Genomic DNA, 13,530 nt, shown 5'->3' with positions numbered 1-13,530 from the left:
CAAAATAAATTATCTTATTTTCTATGCATTGTGTAAACAGCAGTGGTCTGCAAAGCTGGAAATCCAAAGAAAGTTATTTATGGAGCACATAACTATGGAATTCAAAGACCATTTACTGTAGATGGTTAGAGGATGTTGAAGCCATTATCCCCAGTGATATGAGCTGAAGAAAGACGTTTGACCAAATGCCAGTGAAATCTTTTGTTTCTTGCTGAAGTACTCTATGGATGCATTCGGATGGGCAATGGAATATCCTCCTGATGCTTTTAATGAAGCTGCATTCTTATTTTTCTGATAACCTTTTATCATTCTGGAAGAGGATATATATGAGTTTCCTCATATTAGGGAACTTAAAAAAGAACAGGCTACCCAATTATTATCAGTATTCCCTTAATGCTCTAAGCCTTCCTCATGGCAGCGTGTTGGAGTTGCAAACACAGAACAAACTGATGGATTTAGACTCACTGCAGGGATTGGAGCATCTGTTTTGCTCACCAGCAAGCGATACATGAAGCTCGTGCTCGGACTCTACCCAAGCATCAGCAGGAGACAATTTCCTTAGGCCAGTGTAAAGTATTACTCACTCAACAAGGAAACCATCCCACACTTACAGAGTTCTAATCCCTTATTGCCTTGAAGAATTCAAAGCAAATTTAAGATTTTTTTTGAACCTTGTAGCAAAGATGGTGATCGCAGCAAACAGCATTTGAACACTAAGTTTGTGCATGCAGTTTAATCTTCTACTGGGTGAGAATTTGTGGCAGGGTGGGTGGTTGTGGCATGCAGATGAGAGAGTTGAGCAGACACCGGGTCATGCCTCTGTCCTGCAAAAGACAGCACGTATGGCAGCCTACAGTGCTCAGGAGGGCCGGGATGCTACAGGAGGATGGATCTTTTCAAGAAATCAGTTTTGGCTGAGGATCCTGGATTTGTCCTCTTAAATAATTTTGCCCATGTCAGTAATCCACCCAAACAGGAATGATTCTTCATCACCCTGCTCCTTTGCTTTAATCTTAGTGGAGCATAAAGTGGGCATGCTGCATGAACCATTACTGCCTGGATAGGGCATTTTAATCCGAATGGCCCTTAAGCTAAGAAATATAACCAAAGCCATAGATCCAATGTAATGTAATAGAATACTATACATATACTGTTTATTATATTATACATGATCTAATGTTGTGTTACACTGCATGTTATTTGTTGTATGTATCAAATATCATATTAAATATTAGATGTCACGTAGTATATACATATGTATGTGTGATGTAGGTACATATACACAAGGACTCCTGTCACCACAATCTCTGGACATGTTTTCAGAGAAACAATCACATTTTTGAGGTGTCGGACTTCCTAGTGTGTGTTAGCCACAGTCTGAGCAAGCACTAAGGAATTCTCATGTGATTGAGACACTGGGTGCTCAAAGGTGCTGCAAAGGGAACGGGCTCGTGCATCTGTTTCAGGACACCTATGCTGAAACTGCCTTTCAACATCTAAACCATGGGTTTCCTTGAAGATGGATGTGGAATCTGTGCAAAACCATGGCAATCACCAGCAAAACTTTGATCCCTACAATTTATATATTACATATAATCATATTTCTGCCAAGTAAGCCAGTGTGGGAGGACTAACACTTGCAGATGTGGTGTGAATTCTACTGGGAGAAAATCACCCGTACAGGATTTGGGGGTGCATCTAAAGCAGCAGAGCACTGTCTACGCTCAGGGTGTGTTGCAGACACAGACATGAGATTTCTCCTCTAGTACCAGAATATCCTCCCTACAACCAGCCGTCTTGTGCAGACATGGCTTCGTTCCAGACCTGGAGCCTTGGAATATTTCGGCTATTACTATGAGTACCGCGGACTGCGTAGCGTGGAAAGCATGTGTCAGTACAAACCGCAGCCCACGGGTGGCAGCAGTTCGTTACCCGTGGACAAAGCTCTGCACAGCCCTGGGGCTGAGCATGTATGTGACTGATGGGGAGAGACAGCTAACTTTCACATCTAGTGCGATCCATAGAGCTGCTCCTCTTTCTCATCCCTTAATTCTCGAGGCCAAAGCGGTGAAATAAAACTTGTATTACAAGTGTGGGGGACTAAGCAGAAAAAAAAGGCTACACACATAAACTGAGAGGCGTTCCCTTTGGGAAGTTTGATACCATCCCCGGTTTGGCATCCGTTCCCTTTGAGGCACACTGAATAACCGCCACAAATGGAAGCTGGACTCAATCTCCTCCTTATCAGCACTGGTGGCAAAACACCCGTGGACCAAAAAAACTGGAAACCCCGTATTTTTGTTCTTCCTGCTCCTGTGTGACAGTTGGCATTGGGATGCGAAGGAGACGTACACCTCTCTGCAGCAACGCGTGCTGCCCGCCTGCCTGCAGCGACATGTTTTGGCAGTCACCCCGCTACGTCAATACGCATTAGTGGCACCGCTGTTGTTTTTCCTGTGCGTGTGTGCAGTCACTTCCTACCAACCTTAAAGCAGGCCAGGGAATGCTTTTGTTTCTGTTAGACATAAACAAACTCATACCTACTGATAACGAGCAACAGAGGTGACACTTGGGCAAGCAGATACCACAGGCCTTGCAACATCCAGCAGGCCATAAACTCTGCGAGCAGTTGCTGGATGTAGCAAGGCCAGTGGCATCTGCAAGGGCTCCTCTTACTGCAAGGAAAAATGGATTCAGCTGTCCCCGACACTGTGTTTGCTGCCAGCGACCATGTCCTTGGGTGCATTTCTCTCAGCCTGATACTTCGAACATAAAAATCATGAGCTTTATCGATCTTTAACATCTAGCACTGGTCTGTACCCTTCTTTGTGGAATGGCCTCAATGCTCCTATGGGCAATGCGGTGCTTTCCTGAGCCAGCAGTAATAGCAGGCAAAGTAAGATTGCTTGAAAATGTGAGATACAGACAAGCCCGGCAAAACCCTACATGTCCTTTTCAACCCACACGTCCCACACATATGACAGATGTCCCTCCTGGTCCCTGCCTCTGTTTGCACTCAGGCACTGTAACTCCCCTCTGCCTCAGAAGAGAAATGTGAAGGCAAAAGTCTTGTAAGTTTCAGGAGCTGTGTGGGTGCCAGGACAACATTTTCTGTCACACATGTTGGTGGGGTGATGAAGCCTTCACGCTGCGAGAGCTGTACCTGTCGCCCTCAAGAAGATAACCCCCTCTGACACATACGCTTCTAGTCCCTGCCATCCATGAGGTACAACAGAGGCAACTAAATTGGGTGGCTGTGGCAGCTGCAAAAAGCACTTCTTCTCCCTTGTTTTTTACAAACTGCTGTTGTGAAGAAAGTATCATGTTAATAAAGTTTAAGTGACTGTGCTTTACCCCAAGAACTCCACCCTTCACTTCTTACACTTGTGAAAGCTTGAGGTGAGCCAGGTTTTGAGCAGACTTCCTAGCCACTTCATGTCTAGTTGGGTGGGAAGCTTTGTTTCATCTTCTTTTTTTCTCCCCCCTCCTAAAAATAAATTAAATTAAGAAGGGAGTAGCGGAGAAAAATAAATATATAGATAGGGAAACACATATGTAAACTTTGAAAAGGCTTGCCTGCCTACAATCTTATAAGAGACAAAAGACTGTTGCACTTGTATGGGCTTGGGGAGCTGAAAACACAAAGGGGCTTGATAGTTGAATATGCTTAAAATGGTTTTAAAGTGAGTGCCTTAGATACAGCTAGCAGCATTCAGTGCAAACGGTAAAATCCACCCAAGAAAATAAACACAAAGCAATAAACCTGGGGTGAGTTCCAAGTTGCCACTAGCTTAAAGCCAGCTCAGAGGTAGCTACATACAGAGCACGTAGCACAGGTGTGGTCTCAAGGGTAGTGCTGTTTTCCAAGCTAAATAAATTAATCCTGTTGTATGCTCACGCATAGTGACTTATGCTACTGTTCTGTATCACGTCAAGTTACGTCATGAGAACGTGAGCTTTGGAGGGAGGGAACCCCACTGTTTAAATCATATAATCATAAAATGGTCTGGGTTGGAAAGCACCCCAAGGATCACAGAGATCCAAAATGATGCAGTTGACCTAATTAATGAGTACAGTGTGCAGTACGGGCATCCTGGGGATGTTCACTGCCTAGTATTTCCCTATCTCTGTGCTCTTTCTCAGAGCGGGTGGACTGGCAATCCCCAAAGGGACTGCCAGAGCCCATACAAGCCTACATACTTTGATGCTATTAGTCATTGTTTCATTCTTCGTGTTTACTTTGGCCATCCCTTTTTCAGTGGAATTCCAGTCAGAATTGCCACCTTGTCTTTTGTTCATTCGGGCTCGTTTGTATGTTGAATAGAAGCCACAGTATTTTGAATGTATATCTTTGCATTCAAAGAAACTTGCATTCAATGGGGACATAAAAATCCGGTCTCTCCATTTGCCCGAGATGTCTGTCTGTAATCCCTGTTGACATCCATATGCACGTGCTGTATAATTAGCAGTTTTACTTAGAAGCAGCCTAACATTGGAGGTTCAAGGGGTTGCTGATTCATCATGCTTTGGTGATGCATTATGCTGATGTTGTCACTTGCACACTTTCAAAATTATTATTTTTACTCACATAAATGAGAGAAGAGTTGCTGCAAAATTCAGAGAGTGAAGACAAGCACTTGCGTAAAATTTGGCACTGAGATGACTTCTTCAGGCAGGAGATGGGTTATTAGTTTTGTTTCTCTCAGGTACTTGGCAAATCCATCACTGCTTCTAGGGATATCTTTTAAACATTATGTCTGCACATGCAACTGGCAGCAAGGAACTCCAGACAAAACAGGTCATCTGAACACTTTTACTTCATGGACCTTTGTAAAATATCCCATGTGAAACACGTAAGACAAATAACTGAAAGCTTGCTGGTTCCTCACAAAGAAATCTTCCTGAGAGCTGGGAACATACTTCTCTTGCTTCCTCTCCATTTATTAAAATTTCAGAACATGATGACAATAAGTTCTCAGCATCCCTCAAAAAGCTGGAAAGCACAGCTGAGGGAAGGCTTCCTCATCTTGTTTTGTTATTGACTGTATGTGGGCAGAGCAGCAAATAGCCTGCCTTCTGAACTGTTGCTTTGCCACAGCTTCCCGCGCGCACTGCAAGAAAGGCTCCACGCTCTCCTCTTTGCGGGCACAGGGAAGGCAGGGGAAGCCGAGTCAGTCGGGCAGACCGGTGTGGGAGAGGAGCATCTGCTACTTGAGGGTATTGAGCTTCCCGTGCAGAGAGCTGAGCTTTCCAACCCGGCCTTCTCCTCCCCCACAAGCGCTACTTTCTTAAAGTCATGACCTGTTGCGAAGTTCCCTTTGTCGAGAGCGCAGCGAAAAAAGGAAATGCTGCAAAGCCAATTAGTGCCAGAAATGTGTCCAGCTAGGACAGGCGCTTTGCGACTCCTCTTCTGAAAGGAAGCTGAGGGGGGATGGGAAGGCTCTTCCGAACATGCCACTCCATCAATCTATTACCCTTTATTCTTATTAGTGTTCGGTGGAATGTCACACACCGTAAATATCGTGCTCTGATGTCCAAACAACTGAACACCCAAACCATGATGCCACTGTCAACACCCTTCTGCTGCTGGCAGGGCGGTCAGCAAGAAACTACCCAAAGGGACTGTGTCATCACTTAGACTCCCAGGATCACTGCCAGCTCCTGTTTCCTCTAGCGGTATATGGGGCGACAGAAAGCGTTCTCTCTCAGGGAATCAAGCATGTGAAAAGAAGATTTCACATGTGAAACTGAGACCTGAAAAACAATTGCTTGGCTTCTCTTCCTTTAATTCATTTTCCATATGATTGAGAAATTTACATACAGAGTTTATTCTTATCTTACTAGTCATCTGATGTGCCTGGGATCCCATTATGAATAATATGCTGAAACAGGAATTAATCTTGGGAGCTGCATCACATGGACATTTCATGTTTCCCTCATTAACTTTTTTTTTTTCTTTTCTAAATGCAGGTACTCTCTGGCAGAATTAGCATGAGGTTAGAAGGTTTGTGCTCCTGATGGTGTTTCAAAACATTCTTCACACAGAGCTGGAGGAAAAGCCCACTGAAGTCAATTTGAGACAAAGACACTTTCACGGACACCCCTGAATATCTGATTAAGCCCGTGTTGTCCAGCCTTGAGCCAGGTTTTTACCACCACATTTTAGCAAATGGGAGCAGCACGTGCTTTTCTGGAAAATGAGTGTTCACCTTTTTTACAAGGCCTCAAATATGGACATACAAATGAGATGCAAGAGCCAGGGTTTACCACATACAGCCTCTCCTACTGCACGGGTTTTCTAGAAGGCAAGAAAGGACTTGCAGCCTTGCTCCAGTTCAACCCCCCAAAGGTGTCAGCTGAAAACTGTATTAGCAGGGTCCAATTTCCTTCTTGTTAGTGGGATCAGCATTGTGCTGGGAACTGCTCTCGTTTAACATGCAAATGACTGAGAGAGGGCATATCTAGGGGAGTACTACCCACCAAGTATTTGTTGACCAATTATTTTTAAATAATCACGATAATAACCCGCTGAAGCAAAAAAAAAAAACCAACACAGCAATTAAAATATGGAGCAGTTGACCAATATCCAAAGTAAGAATTCCTAAGCCAGGCTGTCCTGTACCTCATGTGCCCTAGAACATTTATAGGGGATGTGGGAGCTCTGCCCCATCCAGGCATGCTTTGGGGTTTGTTATCCCCAGAAGTTACGTGACACGGGGCAGTCTTGTATGAACACGTACCTCCCTCGCATTCTCCAAATAGCAACCAAAAGAAGCGAACATCAAAGGGCACGGAGATAGGCGATTTCTGTAGCTATGCCGCTAATACGAAATGCTGTGAGGAGGGTTTACTTTCACAGAAATTAGCCTGTGTCTTGCCACCAGAAGAAAAAGAGAAGCAGCTCGTTTTGCTTCAGTGGAACAGTACTGGCCTCATATACGTGGTAAAGTACACACGGCATTTCAAAGATGCTGTGGCTATCTTAGGATTAATCCACCAGAAAGGAGAGACAGGAAGGCAGAGAAGCAGCAAAAGCGTAAATCTGTTACGCATCTCTGTCTCGCAGAGCTGAATGTAAATTCAGCAGAGGGGCCTGCTTTGCAGATAGCAGCAAAGCTCCATCTAAGGCTGTGGGCTATCACTGGTTTGAAGGATGTGTGGCTCCTTCCCAAAATAAGCTGAAGCAAAAGAATGCAGAGTGCTACTGGACAAGCGGCTTCTCAACAAATCAGGCCCCGGTCCCGCAAACATTCCCCCTTCTTCACTTTCAGAAGCACGCTTCCTGCACTCAGGTCAGGGGAATGCTGATTTGTTTGGACACGCAGGGGAGCAACTGCAGTGACCAGAAAGGAAAAAAAATTCTACAGAATATTTGTATTAAAAGTAACCTTTACTTAAGAGGCAAAAATAAAAACCAGTCTCTAGCGAAACTGAAAAGTCTGAGGCTGTAAGTTCGTCCGGTCTGAGGCTGAAACTTCATCCGGGATGCCGGTGAACTGATCACCAGAGAAATTTCACAATTCCCAGTCACAAGGTTCGATGCTCAAAGGCATTAGAGCAGTAAAAGGCCATAAACTCATCTTGCAGAACTTGCTCAAAAGGCTGAGCGGGGTTAGCCGGTAGCCAACACAGAAAATCTCCCGGGAATGCTTTTAACGCCATTATTACCACAATCTGTAAATATTCCCTCATTGAATGATATATTCCTTAACATTTCTTTCCTCAGCGATTCCTCCGGCATCCGGTCTCGCGCAGTCCCCGGCTCACAGGAATACTTTCGGTTTGCACCCTCGCTTTCAGTGATACGCTCTACTCCTCTCAATTTTGGAGGTGCTTCCGGACTTAATTACACACCACACCTCCAAACACCAGGGAGCTTGGATTTGGGAACAGTCTGGGCTGGCTGGGTATCCTATAGGAAAGGGTTACTGGGATTGCTGCGGGGACCAGCTCTGGAAGGTCACGTCCAGCAATGGCCAGCCAAGGGGGAAGAGGACAGCCACCAAACACGGGAAGCCGCACCCCCAGGGAATTTACTGGAATGTATTTGCAGTTCTCCTAGCGTGTACTCATGCCGTTTGGGACTCTTGGGCTTTTAATTCACCAGCATCGGGTACCCCACCGCAGGGCCCGGGGTGAGGTGCGCGGCGCTAAGGTGGGCTCCACGCAGGCCTCCCAGGGAGCGCCAGAAACCCACTGAATTCCCGTGCGCCCGCCCCGGGTCCCACCTCGCACCGTGAGGGCAGCTTGCTCCCCGCGCCCTGGCAGGGCTGCTGCCAGACAAAGGCGCCCAGGCTTCCCGGGCCCCGCGTCGCTTCAGCCGCGCCGCACACGCACGCACTGAAACCCTTCCTCCACCACCCCCCCCACCTCGTCCTTCCGTCCTGTCACGCCAGTAACGCCGGCTGTTACGCAGCGCTGCACAAGCAGGCACGCCAGCCGCCCTGCTCGCCCCACCAGCCGCCCTGCTCGCCCCCTCCCCCCATACACTGCCGGCAGCAGCCGCCCGCACCCAGATGGGTCGCGCTGGCTTCGGCACCGATGGCTGCCGGGGGCTTGCTGTCTGAATTCCCGCCGGCAGCCGCTGGGGACCCGCCACGGCCTCGGTCCCGGCCCCCCCCCACTCCACCCCATCCCCACCCTACCCCCTTTGCCCCAGCCGCGGGCAGCCAGGGCCAGGCGGGAGATGCCCCGGGCGGGAGGTGCGCCGGCGGGGGCCGACCCGCTACTGGGGAGCGGGGCCGGCAGCCAGGGCCAAGCGGCATATGGCTGGGGGAGCTATTGTCTGCTGGACCGGCACCGAAGCATGGCATGGTGTGGCCTGGGGGTGCGTGGCGAGAGGAGGGCAGGGGCGGGGGCTTCTCTTTGCAGTAGGGTTGCAAGGACAGGGATGGGAATTAATCCTGTGATTGCAGTGGGGCTGCAAGGACGGCGATGGCTTCTTTTCTCGGGCTTGCGGCGGGGTTGCGAGGACAGCCATGGGATTTTTCTCGCCCTGCGGCAGGGCTGCAAAGGCAGCGGGGGAGGAGGGCGGTGGGCAGGGGCAGCTCCTGAGGCTCCGGAGGGACAGGGGTTTCTTTTCATCCCGAACGCGGAAATTCCGAGTTAACATTATCGGCGAGCTGATACTGCTCAGCCAGGGGACGGGTGAAGGCAAAACACCCCGAGGCTCAAGCCCAGCACAGTCGTCCGCCCCTGCGGAAGGACACTGCCTCCCGCCCGGCCACGCCGCTCCTGCCCCTATCCCCGTCTCCACCGCCCCGGACGCGCCGGGGCAGGGCGGAGGCTGGGGAGCCGGGGGCATCGGCCGCACCCCGCCCCCTTCCCCCCCCCCCCCAACCCCGGACTGTTCCTGGGGTCCGGGGCTGGAGCGGGGACCGGGAGCAGGGCGATTCCCGTCGTTAAAGGGGTGTGGGTGTGTGTGCCCCACTGCCTCCGTAGCTGTGTGTGCTGTGTGTGCGTGGAGGGGAGTGGGCAGGAGGCGGGGGGGGGAGAGGAGGGGAGAGGGCTGGGCGGCGGAGGGAGGGGAAGAGGTAAAAAAATAAAAAGGAGAAAGAAGCGGAAAGCGGCGAAATGGTTAGCGGGTGACGTCACCGTCATTTGCATAGGCGCGGGGATAAAACCGCCCCGCCAGCGAGCACCCTTTATACTGGTGTGCGGAGCGGCGGCCGGAGCGAGCGGCGGGCCTGAGCATCACCGCGCGGCGACACCGGTGGGTCCCGCCGCCTTCCCCACCCCACCCCCCTCCTCCTTCCTCCCCTCCCTCGGGTCCCGCAGCGCGGGCCCCTGCCCCGCATCCCCGCTGGGGAGGGACGCGGAGCAGGGCAGAGAGCAGGGCGCGGGGGCTATTGTCTGGGGGGGGGGGTGGGTGGTGGTGTAGGGGTGGGGTATTACCTGGGGGCCGCGCCGCCGCAGGGCGCGCCGCAAGCCGGCTTTGTTGCCGTCGCAGGGCTTAATTTCATTATTTTTATTTTAATTAATTTCCCCATGCCGAGTTAAAAGACGCGGTCGCCGCCGGGCGCTTCCCCCTCTATTGTACTCGGCAGCGCGGAAGCGCTGGGAGTTGCCGCTGGCAGCGAGCTGCGGCGCCTCAGCTGCCGCCTTAGGGCGACGCTTCCAAAAATTACCCTTCTTAAACACGTCGGGGGGGGTAGGAGGGGGTTGAGCATCGTATTTTCGGGGTGCGCTGAGTGAGATTTGGGCGGCGGCGCGGGTCTCCCCCCGCGCGTTGGGTGCGGCGGGCGCGGCGCCGCCGCCGCCAGCCCGGGATCGGGCCCCGGGAGGGGACCGGGGAGCTCTCGCCCGGGGCTAACGGGCTTGTTCCCTCGTTGTGTGCCCAGAGTCACCTGCCAACATGTCCGACAAACCAGACATGGCTGAGATCGAGAAATTTGACAAGTCCAAATTGAAGAAGACAGAGACGCAAGAGAAAAACCCGCTGCCTTCAAAAGAAAGTGAGTGCGGGCAGGCGGCGGGGAAGGGCGGGCGGGGAGGTGGGGGGGGGGGAAGGGGGGGAGATTGGGGGAGGGAGGGAGTCAAGCGGGAGGAGACAAAGAGGGGCGGCAGGCGGGGAGCCGGGGGTGCCGCGGGTGCGGGGTGGAGGGAGAGGGAGGATGCTCGGCGCTCTGGCTGTGCCAGACAGCGAAAGCCTCAACCCACCGCGTAGTAGCGCTCGGTTTGCAATTATTTACGTTTCTATCCCGAGGTGCAGAGATAGATCCGTGTATTTCCTACAAATTGGGGGGAGGGTTTGCCGCGTGAATGCGTTTCAGGTTCTCGATCTTCATGGATTTTTTTCTTTTTCTCTCTTCTTTTTTTTTTCCCTTTTCCTCCCATTTTAGCAATTGAACAGGAGAAGCAAGCGGGGGAATCGTAATGAAATCTGCCCTTCCAAATTATGCACTGTACATTCCACAAGCATTGCCTTCTTATTTTACTTCTTTTAGCTGTTTAACTTTGTAAGATGCAAAGAGGTCGGATAAAGTTTAAAATGACTGTACTGCCCCTTTCACATCAAAAGAATAGAGAGAACTACTGACACTGAATGAAGGCGCTGCCTTTCCCTCTGCCTGTCTGGCTTTGGTCCTGGTGGCATGAAAGAGCTTGCATGTTGATGAAAGAAGAACTTGGGTGGGACTACAATAAACTAGAGTAACACACGAATAAATTCAAAGCTGTATCAAGGTCCTGCGAGCTGTAAAATGCAGTTAATCGAGTGCCATTTTTTTTTTTGTTCAAATGATTTTAATTATTGGAATGCACAATTTTTTTAATATGCAAATAAAATGTTTTAAAACGTGGATGGTATTTATGTCCTCTATTTGGAGAACTGTATCAAAGGATATGAAGCATAAAAGCCGGTTACTGAGACACAGGATACTATGAAACCTCTGGAGATGACTCAAAACTCAATCACCATTCTCATTTTTTTCTTCATACGTGCTCTGCACATTAGGCAATTTGCTTTCCTCGAAGCTAGCTTTTAGACAATTTCAGTAAAAAAATTGTGTCTATGATTTGTTACCATGTGAGTATATCACTTTAAAATACTTCAATATTTAACGTAGAGATTGAAAAAGCAAAAAAAAAAGGGGGGGGCTATATTTATTGCTTTGCCCCGCCCTTCACATAGCTCTTTCATTAAGAATCAATTCTGTACTGCTGCACAGAATCAGCCTCTATACACCCATGATTGGTTTGGTTTAATTCATAATTCAGCGTTGTTCTGATGATACAGTATATAATGAGAAGATACAACTTGGATTTTAAGCCCAAGATTGAAAGTTGAGCTTTTTAATAATTGCAAAGCTATTTAAGTGGATAGCATCCCATGCAAATCAAAACTTGTTTTACTGAAGTCTTAGTCATGTTTTGAACACTTGTGTCATAACCTCTTTGTGTCCACTTGATCCCAGGAATTGGTATTGAATAAAAAGCTACTGTACTAACTAAAAACTGTCCTGGTGACTTATGAAATGGAGATGATGTTAAACCCTGTAAGCAAGTAAGAACTGTCCATGCAGCTGGTTTATAGCAGTTCATTCAGGTCTAGGGCACTTTCTGGTTAGTGCTACTGAAATGACAGCTGGTACAATCTCTGATCCAGCGAGGTCAGTAGGAGTTGACTTCAGCAGTCAGGCAGGGAATTAATCTGTTACTCTTCCACTCTGAGGTGAGTATAATCAACATGCTGGGAAAAAAACGCTATCGGCCTGTACAAGGGGGGTGTGCACAGTTCTTCAGTGCTACAGATGCGTATTCAGAGGTTTCAGCCATTTCCTGTACAGCAAAAGTAGCCTGGGTTCTGCTGAGGCTGATGACTTGGCAGTCACGTAGGTTTGAGGTTTCATCCTACCACTTCTCCTTAGCTGCATCTGACTACGGCAGCAAGCTCTGTCCACTGAGTTTGCACCAGTGAGGGCAGTGGGACTCACCTCCTTGAAGCTTTGGTGGATGTCCATGCTTCTGGAGAAGGAGAAGCATCGGGGTGCCGTGTATTTGTGGGTGCAGAGCCCAGCCTCCCAACAGTAGAAAATTTGCAGAGCTGAGTGATGAGAAAGTAGGGTTCAGGCCTGAGATGTTTTGATGCAGACCTGGAGGAAATTTTGGAAGTCCTGCTGGTTTAAGGACCTCCAAAGTAATTTAATTCAGGAGTGAAGCGAAACATTTCTTGCACTTGTAAATATTTCAAGTGACGGAGAGGTACAGGAAACTCAGCTAACTTTCTGAAAAGTCAATTGAACAATCTGATGTTAATCAGGTAACACAGGATGTAGCATGACTAAATTCAGAAGCATGCAGCCTGACACATACATGCACAGAACAGAAGTGAGTGCTTGTGTACTGTGGATTCATCTATGGGAAGAAAACCAAAGCAATGCATTTTCAAGAGGCAAACAAAGCATGAGATACGCATAGCTCGGTGTAAGTATGGTAAGAGGTGCTGAGGCTCAGATCTCTTCAGGAGACATGGCAGTAAGCTACTACTACTGTTAAAAGCTCTGTTTCTGGGACCAAGGACTGAGTGAAACACAAAATCAACTGGAAAGTAAACTTTCCAGGTCAGATTCAGGAATTGCTGGGGCCCATCATCTCCAGCTTTGATCCTTGTTCAGCTCTTTGCGCATATTCAGACACAATCTTCACAGGTACTCCCCGTGCTCTGCACAGGCAGCACTGAGGTGGTCACAGCTGACACCTACTTTACAGCAAGGCAGTTGATGGCATGAGAAGTGAAGGCTTGGATGGATCGATTGTAATACTTGGGGCCATGTCTGCGCTGGTTGTTGGCTGTGGCTAATAAAAGAGACCAGTCTCTTTGGCCGTCAGCTGAGGAACTTTCATCAGCAACAAATTGGCTAGGGAGAAAAAAAAATACAACTCGAAACCTGGTTATGATAAAGGGTCATCAGAAACAGAAAGCCACATACGTTTTTTTGATCTCACATGCTGTGCAGTCGCATTCTCCCAGCACTATGAGCTGAAGGCTGGTGTGCGGCCTCCCCGCCCCCAGCAGAGAGGCAGCTCCAC

At 49.0% G+C, this 13,530-nt stretch overlaps 1 protein-coding gene across 1 annotated transcript; it reads left to right on the top strand.

Annotated features, from left to right (window-relative positions):
- Positions 1 to 9,611: 9,611 nt before the first annotated feature.
- TMSB4X (thymosin beta 4 X-linked) lies at positions 9,612 to 11,300 on the top strand. Its single transcript, XM_084271710.1, has 3 exons — positions 9,612 to 9,712; positions 10,341 to 10,454; positions 10,842 to 11,300. Exons 2-3 carry the CDS (start codon positions 10,355 to 10,357, stop codon positions 10,874 to 10,876), a joined length of 135 nt encoding a protein of 44 aa, XP_084127836.1. The 5' UTR covers positions 9,612 to 9,712; positions 10,341 to 10,354; the 3' UTR covers positions 10,877 to 11,300.
- Positions 11,301 to 13,530: the final 2,230 nt, after the last annotated feature.

This window comes from Gallinula chloropus, assembly GCF_964237585.1.
Source record: "Gallinula chloropus genome assembly, chromosome: 1".
Classification (NCBI taxonomy): domain Eukaryota; kingdom Metazoa; phylum Chordata; class Aves; order Gruiformes; family Rallidae; genus Gallinula; species Gallinula chloropus.
This window is presented reverse-complemented; position numbering and strand designations above follow the sequence as displayed.

What these genes read in the sequence shown, in the direction of transcription:
- TMSB4X (XM_084271710.1), top strand. Translation starts at nt 10,355, where the DNA reads ATGTCCGACAAACCAGACATGGCTGAGATCGAGAAATTTGACAAGTCC. An exon ending in CCCGCTGCCTTCAAAAGAAA is followed by an intron (nt 10,455 to 10,841) that starts GTGAGTGCGGGC and finishes CTCCCATTTTAG; the next exon opens with CAATTGAACAGGAGAAGCAA.